General features: G+C 43.5%; 1 protein-coding gene across 1 annotated transcript in view; it reads left to right on the top strand.

The window, feature by feature from the left end:
* Positions 1-11,310: 11,310 nt before the first annotated feature.
* Positions 11,311-20,275, top strand: part of BMP1 (bone morphogenetic protein 1) — a 139,711-nt gene continuing 130,746 nt past the window's right edge. The window contains exon 1 of the mRNA XM_073654047.1: positions 11,311-11,599. Within this exon, the coding sequence (XP_073510148.1) occupies positions 11,326-11,599 (274 nt within the window). The 5' untranslated portion in view covers positions 11,311-11,325. The remainder of the gene's footprint in view (positions 11,600-20,275) is intronic.

Here is a 20,275-nt window from a genome sequence, read left to right as displayed (position 1 = left end):
CGCCAAGATACCTAATGTATTTCGATATTAAGCTACAAACCGGCCAGCGCTACAGCTGACAAAACCATGCAAATTTTCCATATTTGCAGATGAAATTCAGCCGTAGGGTAAGTGACACAGAGGATATTATATTACAGAGGGACTTGGAAAAGTTGGACGCTTGGGCAGTGGCAATATTTCACCAATATACATTCCACAGTAAAACATCAGCCAAAATTGACATTGAAAAAGGATTTGGGTTTTTAAGTAGAATTTTAAATGAAGTTAGCAATCAGTGCCAGGCAGCTGCTGCCAAGGCAAATAAAATTGTAGGACACATCAAAAGAGTTCCAACTTGAGAGCACAGTTTCACCTCTATACAAGTCAGACTACGCATGTGAATAAGCTAAAGTGGGTTAAACACTGATTCACAGACAGCCCTGGATAAAAGAGGTTAATAATACATGCCCTTGAGGCATCAGCGTCTGAATCCGAGCAATGTATGAGTGAGATATACTGTCCCCCGGGGGGATTTACAAGTTCTAATAATCATCACATGCTCAGTCTTGTCACAGTCCTGAAAAGTGTGAACCGCATACATGATCAGGTCGCACCCATTACATAATGTAATCATTAAAGATCCATTTACAAGAAGCGATTATCATCATCCATGATTACGTGAGTTTGTAATGGGAGTTGCCATGTTAAAAGGCTATGGACATAGAAATTATTTTGACATATGTTTGAGGTTACCTTGAGTTTAACAAATTGCATTCAGTTTCAGTCTGCAATTTTCATTCCTTCATTCATTTTTAATTTTCATACCCCCTGATATAAATTACTGTATGCAGGATGTGAGGTCTATGGGTCCGGGATACTGTTGTCTTCACCAGCTCTCATGTTCCAGCACAGTGTAATGTATGGAGATATTTCCTTTTCTACAGATCATGAAATATTACATGCTTTTCCCCCTATCTACAGTCTCAGTGAGCAGTCTTCCCGAATAACCTGAATGCTTTCCCCCTCTCCACACTCTGATCTTCCCTGTACAGTCTCTCATTCTCCCTTATGCTATCTCTAACACTAAGAGAAGGGAGGGGAGAGCAGAAAGCGCAGAAAGAGCCATCAGAGCCAGGAGCAGAGCTCTGACTGATATGTGCCAGATTTTGCAGACCAGCTTGTTAAGGGAAGGACTTACACACACTTTGCAGTAGAAAAATGGTGAGAAATTTATAATAAATAGTATTTTCATCGTTGTTTAATTTTACATCTTAGGAAGCAAATAAACAATACAAAAAAATAGTGCAAAGATGTTCATAGACTTTAATTGATCAAAAAGTGATATTTTTATTAATGAGATGTGCTAATGAGTAATCTACTGTATTGTTTTGTGCAAATGGAACTTAAGGTGTATCTACAACGATGAGAGGCGCTTCTCCCAACAGAGGTTAAATTAAATCACTGTGGGGGACCCATCAATAAAAGTGTGCCTAGTCTCCCTTGGCTATGTCCATCAGTCCCATAGATGTAAATGGAGCCATGGTCTTGCATGCACACAGCTGCTCTATGTACACAGGGCAGGATATTCTTAGAATTAAGGAGGGGGCACAGGTAGGGTCTAAACCGTCTTAGCCCCAAATTACATTTATCACCTATGTTCTGTATATAGGTGATGAATGTATTTAGTAGAAAAAAAACATTAGCCTAATGTTTCGCTCCCCTTGCTCCATCTAGTGCTCCAATGCAAAACTATTAGTGTGCAGAATTATTATTCAACTAAATGAAAAACGTAAATTTTCCATCTCACTTATTTATTTTCATCTGTTAAAATGAGAATAATAACCAAACAACTCAAAATGTACAAAAATACATTTCCCCAAAAAAATCTCAGTGACCAATATAGACGCCCTTCTTTCCAATACCAGACATAAACTCCATCCATGGAGCCTGTCCATTTCTTAGTCTGTTGATGATCCACTTTTTGGTCAGCACCAATCACAGCCTCCCAGACAGTGATCAGACAGGGGACTGATTTCCTTCACCATAAATCTCCTGTTTAAGAAGAGCCCAAAAGTTTCCAATAAGGTTTAGGTCAGGTGAGGAAGGGGCCATGTCATTATTCTTTCATCTTTAATGCCTTTACTGGCAGCCGAGCAATGGAGACTTCGATGCTGTGATGGAGCATTGTCCTGCAGAAAAATCACGGTTTTCTTGAAGAACAAGTGTATTTTTGTATTGTGTGATATGAATTGTGACATGAGATTTAGAGTTAATGATTGGAACTAGCCCAGAGTGGGAGGGGTTAAGGTAAAGGGACAGAGACAGTTTCCTGTCAGGACGTCAGGTAGGGTCCAGTGTGAGTCTGAAACAGACCTAAGGTCTAGACCGTAGCCGTGCCGCATGAAGCAGGTGTCCTGAAGTAAGGGGAGACCAACACGGTGGTGAGTATGAACTGAAGCAAAGAGGAAAGGAGAACCGACGGAAAGACAGAGTGGTTAATCGGAGACAGGTCCCAGGAGAGAACACCTTGCAGTATGGCCCTGAGTTTACAACTCAGAAAGGTAACGGGCCAAGATGGGACAGAGAAAGAGAGATAGAGAAAGTGAGATGAAGAGAGAGAGTGCTCCGGGCGAGAGTTCCAGAGCGTCAGTGACAGAAAAACTAAGCACCGGCCATGTTGGGTTGTGGTGATGTAGAGAGGAGAAGTAAAGATAGAGAACAAGCGAGTAAAGAGGAAGGAATTGGAACTGTGTGTGAAAAATGCTCCGTATTGGGAAGGAAACGTTCATAAAGTTGTGTACCTGCTACCTGTTTTATATAACCCCCACCATGTTATCCTTCAGTAAAAGTTTATTTTTGACTGGTGGTCTCCCTCAATGAACTGTTTAACATCTGGTCCTGGCCAGCCGAAGTCATCGGTAACATGCGGTCTGCGAGGGCGTAGTGCCCCCATAGCACAAGTCCACACACCTTGCCAGGATGTAACCTGCCAAGGCGCAGGAGATGAGTACTTCACCCATGGCTACCACCCGTGCCACATTACACAATAAGCATTGAGGTTTATACAGCTCGGAGTTAGAAAATCTGCATAAAAATGGTGATAGGGTCAAAATACCCACTTGTCTAACAACTGTGCTCACAGTTTACCATACCCATTTACATATCAATTGAAATGCTGATTTCTCAGTAAAGGAGGGACTGGCCATGTATTGATGGACATGTCTTTGAAAGAGAGTTTGTGGGGGGTGATGACTGCTGACAGATTCCCTTTAAGCGTAAGAACGGCCGTAGATGTCAAAATTTTGCCCCAATTTGACAAAAGTTACATTTTATTTTATTAACTGAAACAATCATTGAAGAAACACAACAGATGGGAGTATTAAAGGGATTGTCCACTACTTACACTGATGACTTATGCATAGGATAGGTCACCAATGTCTGATCAGTGGAGGAGTAACACCCAGCACCTTTGCCGATCAGCTGTTCTCGGTGTCGGCCAGAACTGCTCAGCTATGGAGCTGCATATCACAAAGGTCTGAAAGAGGTCTAACATTTATTTTCTCCATGAAAGCAGCAAAACAGTGTAATCAACCCTATTACAAAATGTATCCAAATTACACTTTTTTAAGGATGGAAACTCCTCTTTTAGGGTTTTCCAAACTAGACAACCCCTTTAAAGGGAATCTGTCGGTAGGATCAACCCTCCTAAGCCGTCTATATAGGCATGTACTGTAGGTCATAGGACGCTGAATAAAATGATACCTTAATATTTGCAATCTGATGTCTTATTCCAGAGAAATCCATGATTTTCAGGGAGATCTACATCCAGCCCATAGATCTTAACAGCTCATTTACATATTGAGAAAAACGTGGATTTCTCAGGAATAAGACATCGGATCGCAGATATCAAGGTATAATTTTATTCATCTTCCGATGACCAACATCCCCATATAGACGACTTTGGAGGGTTCATCCTACTGACTGATTCCCTTTATTGTTCAACCACTTTCACTGTCAGCAGTGAAATCACAAAGACACAAACTCCGGGTAGATGTGGCCTCATTTTCTTATTAAGAGGAGTCCCACGTCTTCTCATGGAAGAAGAATCCTCATGAGGGTCTCCCCATTTATTAATGATGTGAGCACAGGTCCCTTTTCCACAGCTCTTTACAGGCCATGTGTTGTGCTATGAACAATGTGTGGGCAAAGAATACCAAATCGCTTGCCCGGACAAGCTCTGAAGGGTTTATGTGCCAGTCAAGCCCAGTTACTCGTGTGGATGTTCCCACTCTTTACATTCTCAGTCCAGGATTTCACAGCTGAGATTGTGGCAACCACCTGGGTTTATTTAGGTGAAGCATCTCCTCCTCGGGCGCTGACACCTTATAGGGGGGAGGTCCGACGCTGCGACCCTGCGGAGTTTGTCATGTGGATATCTCATACAGGCGCTCGCTATGTCTGATCCGAGGCTCCAGTCAAGTAGGGTTATTGGGAATAATATTAGGATTTCTTTATCTACTAATAATAAAAAATGGGTGAAGACCCCACTGTTTCAGGGGGTAGACTCCAATTAGATCACATAACCCATTGGGGCAAGATATGTTAATGTAACGGGGGGCCAAGCCCACCTCAGACCGCTGAGATTTCGTAAAGCTCTCTGCTTAAATGACTAGTTACCTCCTTCACATACCCCAAAATACCAACCACCCTATAGGATTATTAGGTACTAACCCCTAAATCTGTCCCAACCACAACAAACCGATCCAGGAACTCCTCAAATGCAACTTGGGTGGTATCTGTGTCCTGTCAGTTCAGATCACAGACCCCTCGTCACAAATCGGACATGTCATCGGCTTCTCATGGGCTACAAAAATAAAAGCGTGAAGACAGTCATAGGCTATAATGCCAGTATGAGAAGTGATGCTCTGCATGCACCTGTCCAGTATGAGAAGTGATGCTCTGCATAGACCTGTCCAGTATGAGAAGTGATGCTCTGCAAGCACCTGTCCAGTCTGAGAAGTGATGCAGTGCAAGTACCTGACCATTATGAGAAGTGATGCTCTGCATGTATCTACCCAGTATGAGAAGTGATGCTCTGCATGTATCTACCCAGTATGAGAAATGATGCTCTGCATGTACCTGGTCAGTATGAGAAGTGATGCTCTGCATGTACCTGTCCAGTATGAGAAGTGATGCTATGCATGTACCGGTCCAGTATGAGGAGTGATGCTCTGCATAGACTTGTCCAGTATGAGAAGTGATGCTCTGCAAGCACCTGTCCAGTCTGAGAAGTGATGCAGTGCAAGTACCTGACCATTATGAGAAGTGATGCTCTGCATGTATCTGTCCAGTATGAGAAGTGATGCTCTGCATGTATCTACCCAGTATGAGAAGTGATGCTCTGCATGTACCTGGTCAGTATGAGAAGTGATACTCTGCATGTACCTGTCCAGTATGAGAAGTGATGCTATGCATGTACCTGTCCAGTATGAGAAGTAATGCTCTGCATGTATCTGTTCAGTATGAGAAGTGATGCTCTGCATGTACCTGTCCAGTATGAGAAGTGATACTCTGCATGTACCTGTCCAGTATGAGAAGTGATGCTATGCATGTACCTGTCCAGTATGAGAAGTGATGCTCTGCATGTATCTACCCAGTAAGAGAAGTGATGCTCTGCATGTACCTGGTCAGTATGAGAAGTGATGCTCTGCATACACCGGTCCAGTATGAGAAGTGATGCTCTGCATGTACCTGTCCAGTATGAGAAGTGATGTTCTGCATAGACCTGTCCAGTATGAGAAGTGATGCTCTGCATGTAACAGTCCAGTATGAGAAGTGATGCTCTGCATGTACCTGACCAGTGTGAGACGTGATACTCTGCATGTACTGGGTCAGTATTAGAAGTAATGCTCTGCATGCACCTGTTCAGTATGAGAAGTGATACTCTGCATAGACCTGTCCAGTATGAGAAGCAATGCTCTGCATAGACCTGTTCGGTATGAGAAGTGATGGTCTGCATAGACCTGTCCAAAATGAGAAGTAATGCTCTGCATGCATCAGTCCAGTATGAGAAGTGATGCTCTGCATGTAACCGTCCAGTATGAGAAGTGATGCTCTGCATGTATCAGTCCAGTATGAGAAGTAATGCTCTGCATGTATCAGTCCAGTATGAGAAGTGATGCTCTGCATGTATCAGTCCAGTATGAGAAGTGATGCTCTGCATGTACCTGGTCAGTATGAGAAGTGATGCTCTGCATTTATCAGTCCAGTATGAGAAGTGATGCTCTGCATGTACCTGGTCAGTATGAGAAGTGATGCTCTGCATGTACCTGGTCAGTATGAGAAGTGATGCTCTGCATCTATCAGTCCAGTATGAGAAGTGATGCTCTGCATGTACCTGGTCAGTATGAGAAGTGATGCTCTGCATGTATCAGTCCAGTATGAGAAGTAATGCTCTGCATGTATTAGTCCAGTATGAGAAGTGATGCTCTGCATAGACCTGTCCAGAATGAGAAGTGATGCTCTGCATGTACCTGTCCAGTATGTTAAGTAATGCTCTGCATGTATCAGTCCAGTATGAGAAGTGATGCTCTGCATGTACCTGGTCAGTATGAGAAGTGATGCTCTGCATGTACCTGTCCAGTATGTTAAGTAATGCTCTGCATGTATCAGTCCAGTATGAGAAGTGATGCTCTGCATGTATCAGTCCAGTATGAGAAGTAATGCTCTGCATGTATCAGTCCAGTATGAGAAGTGATGCTCTGCATGTATCAGTCCAGTATGAGAAGTGATGCTCTGCATGTATCAGTCCAGTATGAGAAGTGATTCTCTGCATGTATCAGTCCAGTATGAGAAGTGATGCTCTGCATAGACCTGTCCAGAATGAGAAGTGATGCTCTGCATAGACCTGTCCAGAATGAGAAGTGATGCTCTGCATAGACCTGTCCAGAATGAGAAGTGATGCTCTGCATGTATCAGTCCAGTATGAGAAGTAATGCTCTGCATGTATCAGTCCAGTATGAGAAGTGATTCTCTGCATGTATCAGTCCAGTATGAGAAGTGATGCTCTGCATGTATCAGTCCAGTATGAGAAGTGATTCTCTGCATGTATCAGTCCAGTATGAGAAGTGATGCTCTGCATGTATCAGTCCAGTATGAGAAGTGATTCTCTGCATGTATCAGTCCAGTATGAGAAGTGATGCTCTGCATAGACCTGTCCAGAATGAGAAGTGATGCTCTGCATGTATCAGTCCAGTATGAGAAGTAATGCTCTGCATGTATCAGTCCAGTATGAGAAGTGATGCTCTGCATGTATCAGTCCAGTATGAGAAGTGATTCTCTGCATGTATCAGTCCAGTATGAGAAGTGATGCTCTGCATAGACCTGTCCAGAATGAGAAGTGATGCTCTGCATGTACCTGTCCAGTATGTGAAGTAATGCTCTGCATGTATCTGTCCAGTATGAGAAGTGATGCTCTGCATGTACCTGTCCAGTATGAGAAGTAATGCTCTGCATGTATGAGTCCAGTATGAGAAGTGATACTCTGCATAGACCTGTCCAGTATGAGAAGTGATGCTCTGCATGTACCTGTCCAGTATGAGAAATGATGCTCTGCATGTATGAGTCCAGTATGAGAAGTGATGCTCTGCATAGACCTGTCCAGTATGAGAAGTAATGCTCTGCATAGACCTGTTCAGTATGAGAAGTGATACTCTGCAGATATCTATACAGGCAGAGAAGTGATGCTCTGCAGATACCTAAACAGGTAGGGAGGTGATACTCTGCAGATACCTAAACAGGTAGGGAGGTGATGCTCTGCACCAACCCATACAGGTAGGGAAGTGATAAAATTACAGATACCTATACAGGTATAGAGGTGACACTCTGCATATAACTATACATGTAGGAAAGTGATAGTCTGCAGATACCTATACAGGTAGGGGAGGGATTATCTGTGGGTACAGAAACAGGTAAAGAGGTGATGTTCTGCAGGTACTTGCACAGGTAGAAAGGTGATACTCTGCAGATTATTTTACATTTAGGGGAAGTATGATCTGCAGATACAAATACAGGTAGAGAGGTCATACTATACAGTTACCTATACAAGTAGAGGAGTGATGCTCTGCAGATACCTATGCAGGTAGGAAAGTGATACTCTGCAGATACTAATACAGTTAATTAACACATATGTCCTGATACCCAATTAGCGCATATCACTTCTAGACACAACATAACACCACAACCCAGGAATCTTGGTTCAAGAGTTTATGAAGAGACATATGCTATAAATACGTTAAACGAGTCATTTTTATTGAAAATACTGTATATTTATTAAAACAATACCATAAAAATCAGGGAAATGCCTGAGCTATTACACATAATGTGGAACACTACATATAACGCAGTATGCATGGCTTCATTGCATCTAAATCCAGAGTATAGTAATCAGATGTAAAGTGAAGTGCAAGTGCAGATCAGCATACTGCAAAACATGTAGGCTATTAGATACGGCTTCATAGTATCTAAATCCAGAGTATAGTAATCAGATATAAAGTAAAGTGCAAGCGCAGATCAGCATACTGCAAAACATGTAGGCTATTAGATACGGCTTCATAGTATCTAAATCCAGAGTATAGTAATCAGATATAAAGTAAAGTGCAAGCGCAGATCAGCATACTGCAAAACATGTAGGCTATTAGATACGGCTTCATAGTATCTAAATCCAGAGTATAGTAATCAGATATAAAGTAAAGTGCAAACGCAGATCAGCATACTGCAAAACATGTAGGCTATTAGATACGGCTTCATAGTATCTAAATCCAGAGTATAGTAATCAGATATAAAGTAAAGTGCAAGCGCAGATCAGCATACTGCAAAACATGTAGGCTATTATATGTGGCTTGAAAACGCTTAAATCCAGAATATTCCAATCAGATGTCAAGTAAAGTGCAAGTGCAGATCAGCATTATGCAAAGTGCTTAGTGCAGTCTTTGGAATATCCCTATCAACATCCACAGGTCTAATGGGGTCCAAGGGGCGTTGGAAAAAGCATTGGTGAAAAGACATCGTCGGGGTGCAGCTGCTCACAGCATGTGGACACGGCTCTATAATTACTAATAATTAATTGTAAGTCTATGTGGCTTTTTGTCATACTTATGCTCTAACCCATAGCTCAGGCTTTTCCCTGCTTTTTATGATGTTTTTTTTAATAAATATATTTTCAACAAAAATTATATATTTACCGTATTCATAGCTTATGTCTCTTCATAAACCCTAGAAGCAAGATTCCTGGGTTGTGGTGTTAAGATACTAATACAGGTAGAGAGGTGATGCTCTGCAGATACCAAAACAGGTAGGTAAAGGTCAGGATACTTGGCAGATACCTATACAAGTTGAGACGTAATGCTCTGCAGATACATGCACAGGAGGGAAGTGATGCTCTGCACATTCACACACAGGTAGGGAAGTGATGCTCTGCAGATTCACACACAGGTAGGGAAGTGATGCTCTGCAGATACATGCACAGGTAAAGAAGTGATGCTCTGCATATACATGCACAGGTAAAGAATTGATGCTCTGATTATACAAACCCAGGTAGGGAAGTGATGCCCTGCAGATAAACACACAGGTAGGGAAGTGATGCTCTGCAGATACATGCACAGGTAAAGAAGTGATGCTCTGCATATACATGCACAGGTAAAGAATTGATGCTCTGATTATACAAACCCAGGTAGGGAAGTGATGCCCTGCAGATAAACACACAGGTAGGGAAGTGATGCTCTGCAGATACATGCACAGGTAAAGAAGTGATGCTCTGAAGATACATACGCAGGGAGAGAAGTGATGCTCTGCAGATACATGCATAGGTAGGGAAGTGATGCTCTGCAGATACATGTACAGGTAAGCAAGTGATGCTCTGCAGATCCATGCACAGGTAAGGAAGTGATGCTCTGCAGATCCATGCACAGGTAAGGAAGTGATGCTCTGCAGATCCATGCACAGGAGGGAAGTGATGCTCTGCAGATACATGCTCAGGTAAGGAAGTGATGCTCTGCAGATACATGCACAGGTAAGGAAGTGATGCTCTGCAAATACATGTACAGGTAAGGAAGTGATGCTCTGCAGATACATGCACAGGTAAGGAAGTGATGCTCTGCAAATACATGTACAGGTAAGGAAGTGATGCTCTGCAGATACATGCACAGGAGGGAAGTGATGCTCTTCAGATACATGCACAGGAAAGGAAACGATGCTCTGCAGATACATACGTAGGTAGGGAAGCGATGCTCTGCAAATACATGCACAGGTGGGGAAGTGATGCTCTGCAGATACATGCACAGGTGGGGAAGTGATGCTCTGCAGATACATGCACAGGTAGTGAAGTAATGCTCTGCAGATACATGCACAGGTAGTGAAGTGATGCTCTGCAGATACATACACAGGAAGGGCAGTGATGCTCTGCAGATACATACACAGGTAGGGAAGTGATGCTCTGCAGATACATGCACAGGTAGTGAAGTTATGCTCTGCAGATACATGCACAGGTAGTGAAGTGATGCTCTGTAGATACATGCACAGGTAGTGAAGTGATGCTCTGCAGATACATGCACAGGCAGTGAAGTGATGCTCTGCAGATACATGCACAGGCAGTGAAGTGATGCTCTGCAGATACATGCACCGGTAGGGAAGTGATGCTCTGCAGATACATGCACCGGTAGGGAAGTGATGCTCTGCAGATACATGCACCGGTAGGGACGTGATGCTCTGCAGATACATGCACCGGTAGGGACGTGATGCTCTGCAGATACATGCACCGGTAGGGACGTGATGCTCTGCAGATACATGCACCGGTAGGGACGTGATGCTCTGCAGATACATGCACCGGTAGGGACGTGATGCTCTGCAGATACATGCACAGGTAGTGAAGTGATGCTCTGCAGATACATGCACCGGTAGGGACGTGATGCTCTGCAGGTACATGCACAGGTAGGGAAGTGATGCTCTGCAGATACATGCAGAGGTAAAGGAGTGATGCTCTGATTATACATACGCAGGTAGGGAAGTGATGCTCTGCAGAAACATGCACAGGTAGGGAAGTGATGCTCTGCAGACACCTGTCCAAGTAGAGAAGCAATGCTCTGCACAGACTTCCACCTGGCAGGTCCCTGTGTCCAATGCAGCAGCTCTCTCCATAGAAGTGCGATGCTCTGCAGGAGCCGTCCACACATACCCCCATTCCCTGAGGACCCCTCACGCTGCGGGTGCAGGACCTGCCCGGGCTGAGAGGTGAGAGGTCCCGGCCGCTCTCCTCCCTCCCCATTAGGCTGGCTCTTTCCCAGGGACACAATGATATCCCGGGGCTGGAGAGGGGGCAGATCCGCAGGAATCCCGCCTCCTCCGAGCACAGAGCAGAGGAGGCAGCAGCAGCCTGAGACAGAGCAGACAGCCTGGGACCGAGCTGCTGCCGGGATGCCCGGGACAGGCAGAGCTCCACTGCTGCTGCTGCTCCTGCCGGGGCTGCTGCTGCTGCTGCTGCTGCGGGGACAGGGGCAGGAGCTGCCGGACTATCAGCTGGACGAGCCGGAGGACGACATCGACTACAAGGACCCCTGCAAGGCTGGTGAGAGGGGGAGCCCTGGGGGGAGGAGGAGGAGGCGAGCAAGAGGGGATAGCGAGGAGGAGGGGGAAGGGAGAGAACTTTGGACACTTCACATATGACTTTATATTCGGCTCTGTGACAAGTGTGGACTTCTTTAAAAAAAAATGACAGCCCCTGGGCTCTCAGAAAGTTTTCTAGGTCGCCTCAAATGATTGGACCCTCTGATTTATCACCATTAACAATGATAAAAGTCCTGGTCAGCCATAACAAAAGTTCTGCTGTATGCTGGCATAAGGGTGACATATATACTTTTAAATTTTAATTTATTTTATTTAGTTATTTTATATAGTTTTTTTTTTTTGTACTTATTTATATTGCTATATTTTTTTATTTTATTATATATAAATATATATTATTCTCCATCTGATCCCATTGTATTTAGTGAATCACTTTTATGGCCACAGATTTTTGTGCATTTTTTTTTTTATATATACCTGACATCTGTCAAAGTCATTTTCTACAGTTTAGCCATATAATTTCCACTGATTTATTTTTTTATTTTTTTGCAAATATCCGCACCATTTATAATATATACTGATAGACCGGAGCAGCACTTTTAAGTACGGTGCCTAAAATCCTGACGCATGGCAGATCTGAGTGCTCCTGTGTATGGAGGGGTCGGGGGGCGGATAGCTGTCTGCAGCTCTCTAAGGTGTCACTTTAACGGCGCGTTCACACATTGCGGTCACTTGGTATTTTGAGCTGCGGTTTTACTATAACTTTGCACACAAATGTATCCTTAGGCTTCGTTCCCACGATGAGGTTTTTTTTTTTTTTTACGCTGTGTATTACTTAATGGGTGCAGAAAATCTGCTACCTCAGAAGCTTGTGGTGTGAACGTAGCCTTAGAGTAGGAGATCTGGTTAGTTGCAGCTGAGCTGAATTTGTCGTTTAGCTCGGTCGGCATAGTATGGCTTTCCTTCACCCAGGGCAAAGATTCAGTTTGGTCCGGTCATAGTTGCACCCAGGGGCACGTGCTCCTCTAGGGTTATCAATAGCTGCAGTCCCATGTAAAACATAGCCATGGCTACAAGTTGTGCCAAATGTCAAACCGAGCTCTGCTACATCTGTACACGTTTATATTGCTGTTCGATCCGAAGCCGGCAACATCTGGCGGTAGCTCTATTGTTTCCAGTCCGGGGCTTCTTTGGTCATTTTGATTTAGTGTTGCGCTCTGCTGGATGTTACGACCTGATGTGTTGTGCTGGAAATCTGGTCCTGCCACACAGACATGTTCTACCCACATGTATCCAGAGAGGGTGCTCTACCTATGTGATTGCATCTATATAACGCTGGTGACAGTGGGGTTATATATATTTTACGTAACACTGTGTTATAAGGACACATAAGGTCCTGCTTGTGTAGCGGCTCTTGTGGTTCTGGGATTTTGGACACTCAGACTTTTCTCCTCCATCGCAGACTCCCCTCAACTCTCCTAACATGTCGCACACTGGTGTGAATGTGCACAAGGAGCCGCTGGTGGCTGCAGTGGAAATAGCTGCTTAGAAAGGAAATGCTGATATTTGTTACAATGTATCTGAGTATTTATTCTGTCTTTTATTATTTATTTTTTTAAATTATGTGTCAACTTGGATTTAACTCCTGGTGGCCACATGGACTTTACATCTCCGGAATGTCCTGTCTTCTGTTTGGTTCTTTATGATTTTAATGGCACGTTCTTGAGGACTGTAGTTGCCTCCATTCATCTTGTTGATTTTCATGTCCCCTGCTGCAGACTGCAGCTCACTTCTTTTACTGATCAGAACACTGTTCAACCTTGATCACCGCTCTATGACGCCTGGAACAACCATGGAGAGCGGCACACGTGTCGTTGAATCCCTCTTTGGCTGCAGCTCACGGAGTATAGTAAACGGAGCTGTTCCGATCAGCCAACCTTTTATAACAGCTGTACCTTCTGCAGACAGTGGCAACGAATGGGCCCACCGGAGAATCCTCCGGTGGGCCAGTCCAACTCTGCCTCAGTGAATCTTGTGAGACTGCTGCTCACGTAGTATACTAAATGGAACGCTGTTCTAATCAGCTGACCTACACAGCTGTGCCTGCAGTAGCTGGAGACAGTGCCAGCGAACGGGCCCACCGGAGAATCCTCTGGTCCTCCGGTGGGCCAGTCCGACCCTGCCTCAGTTAAACTTGTGAGACTGCAGCTCACATAGTATACTAAATGGAACGCTGTTCCGATCAGCCGACCTTTTATCACAGTGAATGGGCCCACCGGAGATTCATCTGGTCCTCTGGTGGGCCAGTCTGACCTTGCATGTACCCCTATGCCTCATTGTAGTTCACAACTCTGTGAATTTTCTAAAATAGAAAAATAAAACACCTAATTTGAGGACTTTGTACTTTGTACATAGACTTTCCAATACGTATTGGCAACTTCAGAAGTAAAAGAAGGGATCCCCAGTTTATAATCCTCTATTAGCCATAGTAGAGAGTAGATTGTCTCTTATCCAGCTCGTCTATATTTCAATTAGTACTGTGTAATGCCTAACTTCACCTGTGGAGGCGCTATAGGTATGGGAGAAAAAGTCTACTCCCTGGTTCTCGCCACCCAACACGCCATGATTGACAGCTCGTTCCCTTGTTTCATATAGGTAAAGACTTCTCAATCAAAACAGGTGGGAAGCAGCGGGACGGAGCCACCCAGAGCAGACTGTATTCCATGGTGCCCATGATTTGGGCAGCATTAAAAAGCCTTGTCAGTAGAGATGAAGAAATCCATTTGTAGGACCACATCACTATTCCGTGGCCACTGGGCGGGCGCCCTGTGAACAGACTCCTACTTGACTGCATCCCCAGTTCGACTTTTGATTAGCCGGCCTGCTAATCATAAGAGGAGTTGGGGGCAGTTTTTAGGGCTCCGGTGCAGCGATCCTCTACATATTTATATATTTGGCACCAGAAAACTTAAAGGAGTTGTCCATTTTGGTCAATTTTTTTATTGTGGGAAGGGTGTCCCAATCGCAAGTTCTGTGAGAGCTCCCAATGACATAGAATCTGTCAGCACAGCATCCGTTCACTTTTCCTGCAGAGCCTTCACAGAGAAAATATAGCATTACATGGTGCCCACTGACATTGTTTTATCTGTCCATGTCATGTATGAATGTGTCCGATCCTCCAAAAAGTAAGATGCTCGCTCTTCTGAACCAGACCCTTGTTGACTTCTGGGTGCACAGAGGAAAATTAATCTGACAAGTTGGATGTTTCCGGTCAAGTTTTGTTGTTTACGAGAAGAGGGAACATGTGCATTTTATGGGGAGTTGGCCAGTCCTACTTTTCTTTACACAAGCACATCATCAAACAGATAGTCATTGCATAAGTCTAGGTTCCCTTCTCAAACAGGATAGGTTTACATAACGGGAAGAGAACCGATTCTTGCACAACGTGGTACTGATCCGTACCATGGAACCTATACAGTTCTTTATGCCCAAACTGTCTCTTGTGTGACTCCCTAATCTCCATAATTGCTTCTAGAGCATACATATCAGACTCTGGCCCATGGGCCAAATGAGGTTTAGCATTTCCACCATGTCCATGTTAAAAAATGTCTGTTCCAATATTAATTTGTATACATCACCAAATTAACTTTTGGCAATGAGTTGGTCAGCGGCGTGCGTGCACAGCAAAACGAGGTGCACTATTCTCTTTTTCATCTGTGCAATGTGCATGCAACTTCTGCTTGTGTACTCTTCTCCTGATCATAGTTTGACAAAGTATGAGTTCATTAGCAGTGGTTGCATCCGCAATGGAACCAGGTGTACAGTCCTCGACGCGCATGTGCCCACTACTGATGATCTATTACTGAAATGAAGTTGGGAGAAGGGTGCACTGTCAGTGAGTACATACACGGTGAAACCAGGGGTACTCCGTTGTGCCTCATCTGCACAGTGCTATGCACCCACTGCCAATTAACTCAGATAATACTAAATTGAGTTTGGGGGAAGTGTCTGACAGTGGTCGCATGCGCTGTGAAACCTGGGGTACTGTCCTCTGCCTCATCTGCACAATGTGCTTGCACCCACTTCTGTTGAAACTTTTTCCCCAGCTCACATCCGTAATATACAGTATTAATCATTTTACTTTTACTACCTGATTCTGAAATGGCAGGTTTTACCATGATCATAGTTGAAACAGCTATGTCTTGGTGGTATTGTAGTCCCAAACCCTGGGACAAGTTCCCTTCTAGTTGTTCTAACTATCCAACTGTGTATTTAAAAAAAAAAAAAAAAAAAAAATCGTTTAAATGTAAGAAATTAACTTATGGAATATAGTTGGGAAATGATGAGATATCTTTGCCAGTTTAGGAATTATTTAGGAACCTTACTTGAGATAAACAATGCCAGATATGTTTGTGCCATGCGCATTTGGTTGCGTGGAATAAGCACGGTAATGGTGAAGTTTGGGATTTCTTATATTTGTAAGTACCTTAAGGATCTATGTGAGTTAACCGTCCTTTTCCCCTATTAAGAAACGGACATGTTTCTGTTCTGCTGTGTGAGAGTTCAAGTTCGAGTCACAAATGAAAGTTTGCTGGTAAGAGACTCTCTCTCAGGAAATCTCAGGTTGAAGTGGGTTATCCTTTCTGTTAAGAAGATTAATGGCATATTTCCAAAAGTCCTGCATCCTTGACCCCTGCTACTACATAGTGGGAAAAAAATCTGCAAGTGAAGAAAGATAAAGGTTATAGTTCGGCTGCAGGTATTAAAGAGGCTCCAAGTACAATTTTCTTCATTAATCCAAGACTTGGTTGTGAGAAGGGATGGAAACTGCTCATTGTTCTACATACAATTATGTATTGTAACGTCAAAGACTAAATCCTTAAGTGCTTTTAACTGTATGTCTGCAGTGTACAGTGCTTAAATAAAAGAGTTAATGACTGCATGTATGGAGCCAGGCTTGGACTGGCCCACGGGTGAACAGGGCAATCCTCTGGTAGGCCTCTTTGCAGGAGTTCTCTCTCACTGCTATATATGAATAGTAGTTTGTCACCAGGGCTGTGGAGTCTGTAAGCCAAACCTTGGACTCCTCAATTTCCCTGACTTCCGACTCTTCACTACTGAGCATGTACTTAAAGTGCAGCACAGATTCATCTCAACTAAAAGCCTAGATCCTTAGATCAGGAATAGGATAGAACATTTCATAACTTTCCCAAATTCTTCTGAAAATTTTACAGCACTTACTGCATTTAACTACTGAACCCAATTTATTATTTTTCAGAGTCTGTCCATTTTTTTTCCGACTCCACTATAATGGCCACAGACTCCAACTCCACAGCTCTTGCTGTCACAATGCAGTTGTACATGTGCGGACAAAGCCAGTGTCTCATCGTTAATTTAACATACTACCCAGTTTATTCTCTAGAAGCATAGGCAAATTTGTGAATGAGGGGCGTGTAAATTAACAGTGGGCTCCCAGAGTCAATGTTATGGTGGACACTGTATGGAGTCCTCATCTACCATGACATAAAACCCACCCTCCCAATATTGTTTCCATCTACGTTGGCAGTAATTATATTTTAGGGGGTTGGCAATTTGGAAAACGATAATGGTTATTCTAAACCAATGGATGAGGGTTTGCTCGGGGTTTCCATTGCATTGGGGGTTGAGCGTGGCTGCTGACGTCACATCTACAGGTATCTGCCATGGAGTGTGCGCATGCGGCAGGTATCTTGCACCTGCGCTATTCATTTTTATAGAACAAGAAGTGTATTGGATACCTCAAAAACTTGGTTGTGTGAAATAGGACTTGTGAGATGGTGTTTGGCAAAATTGTATGATATATCTGCCCTTTTGAGGCTTAAACCTCTTTAAAATAGAATGTTTATGAGATATATTCTCAGCATGGGTCATCTCGTGTACCACCGAAGAGGATACATGGAGTACCGGATGTGTTCCCAGCATCCTTTTTGATGTCTGAGGTTATCTTTTCATGAGTTGCCTTGATTCACGTGATCTCCTTGCTTTTACTGACCAGGACAACTTAATTTACAAGCGGTGAGATGGTTTGTCAGAGGCTGGAGTCAGCATTGATATCATTTGTCGTTCTGTTCCTTGGCTCTTCACTACAAGTTATAGAGATGACCTTCCAGCACTGTAGAGAGGTTTCGATAACTTATTTTAGGGACAGCATTGAACTTTTGATATTCTAAATATCTCATAGTAGCCTTGACCACCAAGAACCCACTCTCATGCACAAATTTTTCATATCATCATTTGCTACCTTTTCCCCCCTTCAACTTGCAGACAAATTTTTTGTAAACCGGTTAATAAATATGAACCAATTTTACTAGAAATTTGCCACTGGAACCTAAGTTTGTTTTTTGTGTTTTTGGTAGTTGATGTGGAGAACTCACCATGAGAGGTGGTGAGTTCTCCTTCAGTGGAAGCCTTCAAACAGAGGCTGGACAGACATCTATCTGAGATGGTTTAGTGAATCCTGCATTGAGCCGGGGGTTGGACACAATGAACCTGATGGTCCCTTCCAACTCGAATATTCTAGGATTCTATGTTCTCAATTAATACAGATACTAAAAAAAGATTTCACCGCCATAAATCCATTTTGCCCACTCTTGCTTGAAGGCTGCCCATTAATATTAGTATTCCCTACTAATTTGTTGATTTGCCTAATATCAATTTTGGGGAAACAATTATCAGAAATGTTGGATTTCGACACTCTCCCAATCCTTTTTGTCGTTTTGGAAGACCAGCTTGGCTCACTGTTCCCAAAGGAACAATGTACCTTCTCAGCATGGCGATCCACCATACCTGGATTGACTTCACGCATGTGATATTCATGGTCTGAATACAGACCGTGCTATCTGGACTGGGCTCAGGTCTCCTGACCTGAACTCAACAGCTTCATGGGCAAATCTGAGGATATTGAGTTTGGGTCAGGAGACCCACAGCCGGTCTAGACATCGCAGTCCTTGTGAAACCGACCTTATCGGAAGGTCTAGGAATGATTCCACTATCTTATGTGTATAACCAGGTAAGAGGTGAGTATTCATCGAACCTATTGTGTGAATCTCCTATGTAACGGGATCTGCTGGCATAGGTATGGCACTAAATGCTCTATCCTACACAGGCCTCATCTCAATATGTCTCCATCTCTCTCTGGCACACTTACACACCACTCGTCTCCTTTACACACAGGCTGACACATAGACAGTTCTCTCCCCTCCCCACATGTGCGGAAAGTATCTGCCACATAAACACAAAAGGCAGACAGGCAGATACAGGCTCCAGCACACTCATTCATACGAAATGCAGTGATTCACCCATGGGAGCGTGCATACGCTGACTCAGGCCTGGCTTCTGTGAGTGTATGTAACACACAGAAAGGTTGTGGGGTCACACTGCGAGATTCCAAAGCCCCACTTCTTACAGCTGCCATATAACTTAGTTTTTGGTATGTTTGTCCTCTCGTTTTGAAGCCACCCCCTGCTTTTATCAGTCGAGAAACTTGGTGACCCAGCTGCCGTGATTCATCAAATATTGTAGTAAACAGAAGCAATTTTGTTGTGCAATGATTCCCCGCAGTATTCAACGCTACCCCTGCAAGGACATAGAGGAACTTGCATTACTAGTGATTCTCTAGTCCATTGAATCCAGAATGCTTTGCTGGACCACTCAGCTGAATATGCAGATTTTCATTTTTGAAAGTAATTTTTTTTTAATGTGGATTTTGGAGCCGATTACACATGGTAAAAAAAAAAAAAATTGTATTCATTACAATGGGAAAACGCCCCAATTTTATCATATGTAGGGTTTTTTTGTTTTTTTTTGTTCGTTTTTTCTTCTTCTCTAGTGGTATTTGTTTCTCTTTTTTTCTTTTTTTTTGCGGCAGTATCTTAAAAATGGTGCACACATTTAAGAAATTTTGCGCAAACTAAAAAAATCAACTTTATTTGTCTTTTAACACATTTTGCTAAATGGAAAAACTGGGAAAAGAAAAATTCTGCTGAATTTCATGAAATAATTTTATAAAAAATTGACGTGCGGCTTCGCCCTATTTATGTGTCCAGCCAGGTACAGCAGGCAGGAAAGGGCTGCCACCAACCACCAGCTGCCTATTTGTACCTGGCCGGACACAACAATATAGGGAAGGCCTTTTTTTATTATTATTTCATGAATTTCAACTAGGCAGCTGGGGGCTGGAATCCGCAGCGCAGGGAGGCCCAAGCTTTCTGCCCCCCCCGCTGCAAATTGCAGTCCGCAGCCACCCCAGAAAATGGCGCGTTCATAGAAGCGCCATCTTCTGGCGCTGTACCCAACTCATCCAGGGCCCTGGTGCGGTGGCTCACTGGGTAATAAAGGGGTTAGGGCCAGCTTGGTATTATCTGCTGGCCCTAAGCCTGGAATTCATGGGGTCATGCCAATATTAGACATGACCGCCATGAATTTCTAGTAAAGTATTTAAAAAAAAACAACACCCGGAAAAAAGTCCTTTAATTGAAATAAATACACAATTTTTTAATGTTCTAAATTAAACCATACTTACCATCACGCCCATTCCAGCTGAAGCCAATGTCTTCTGCAATAAAAGTAAAATAATAAAGCAACCTCATCCTTACCATTCCATGGTTCCCAGGACAGCTTCAGCTCTGCTACATTCACATGA

The sequence above is a fragment of the Phyllobates terribilis genome, unplaced genomic scaffold (genome assembly GCF_046119375.1).
Source record: "Phyllobates terribilis strain yellow unplaced genomic scaffold, ASM4611937v1 Scaffold_11__3_contigs__length_659146591, whole genome shotgun sequence".
In the NCBI taxonomy this organism is placed as follows: domain Eukaryota; kingdom Metazoa; phylum Chordata; class Amphibia; order Anura; family Dendrobatidae; genus Phyllobates; species Phyllobates terribilis.
This window is presented reverse-complemented; position numbering and strand designations above follow the sequence as displayed.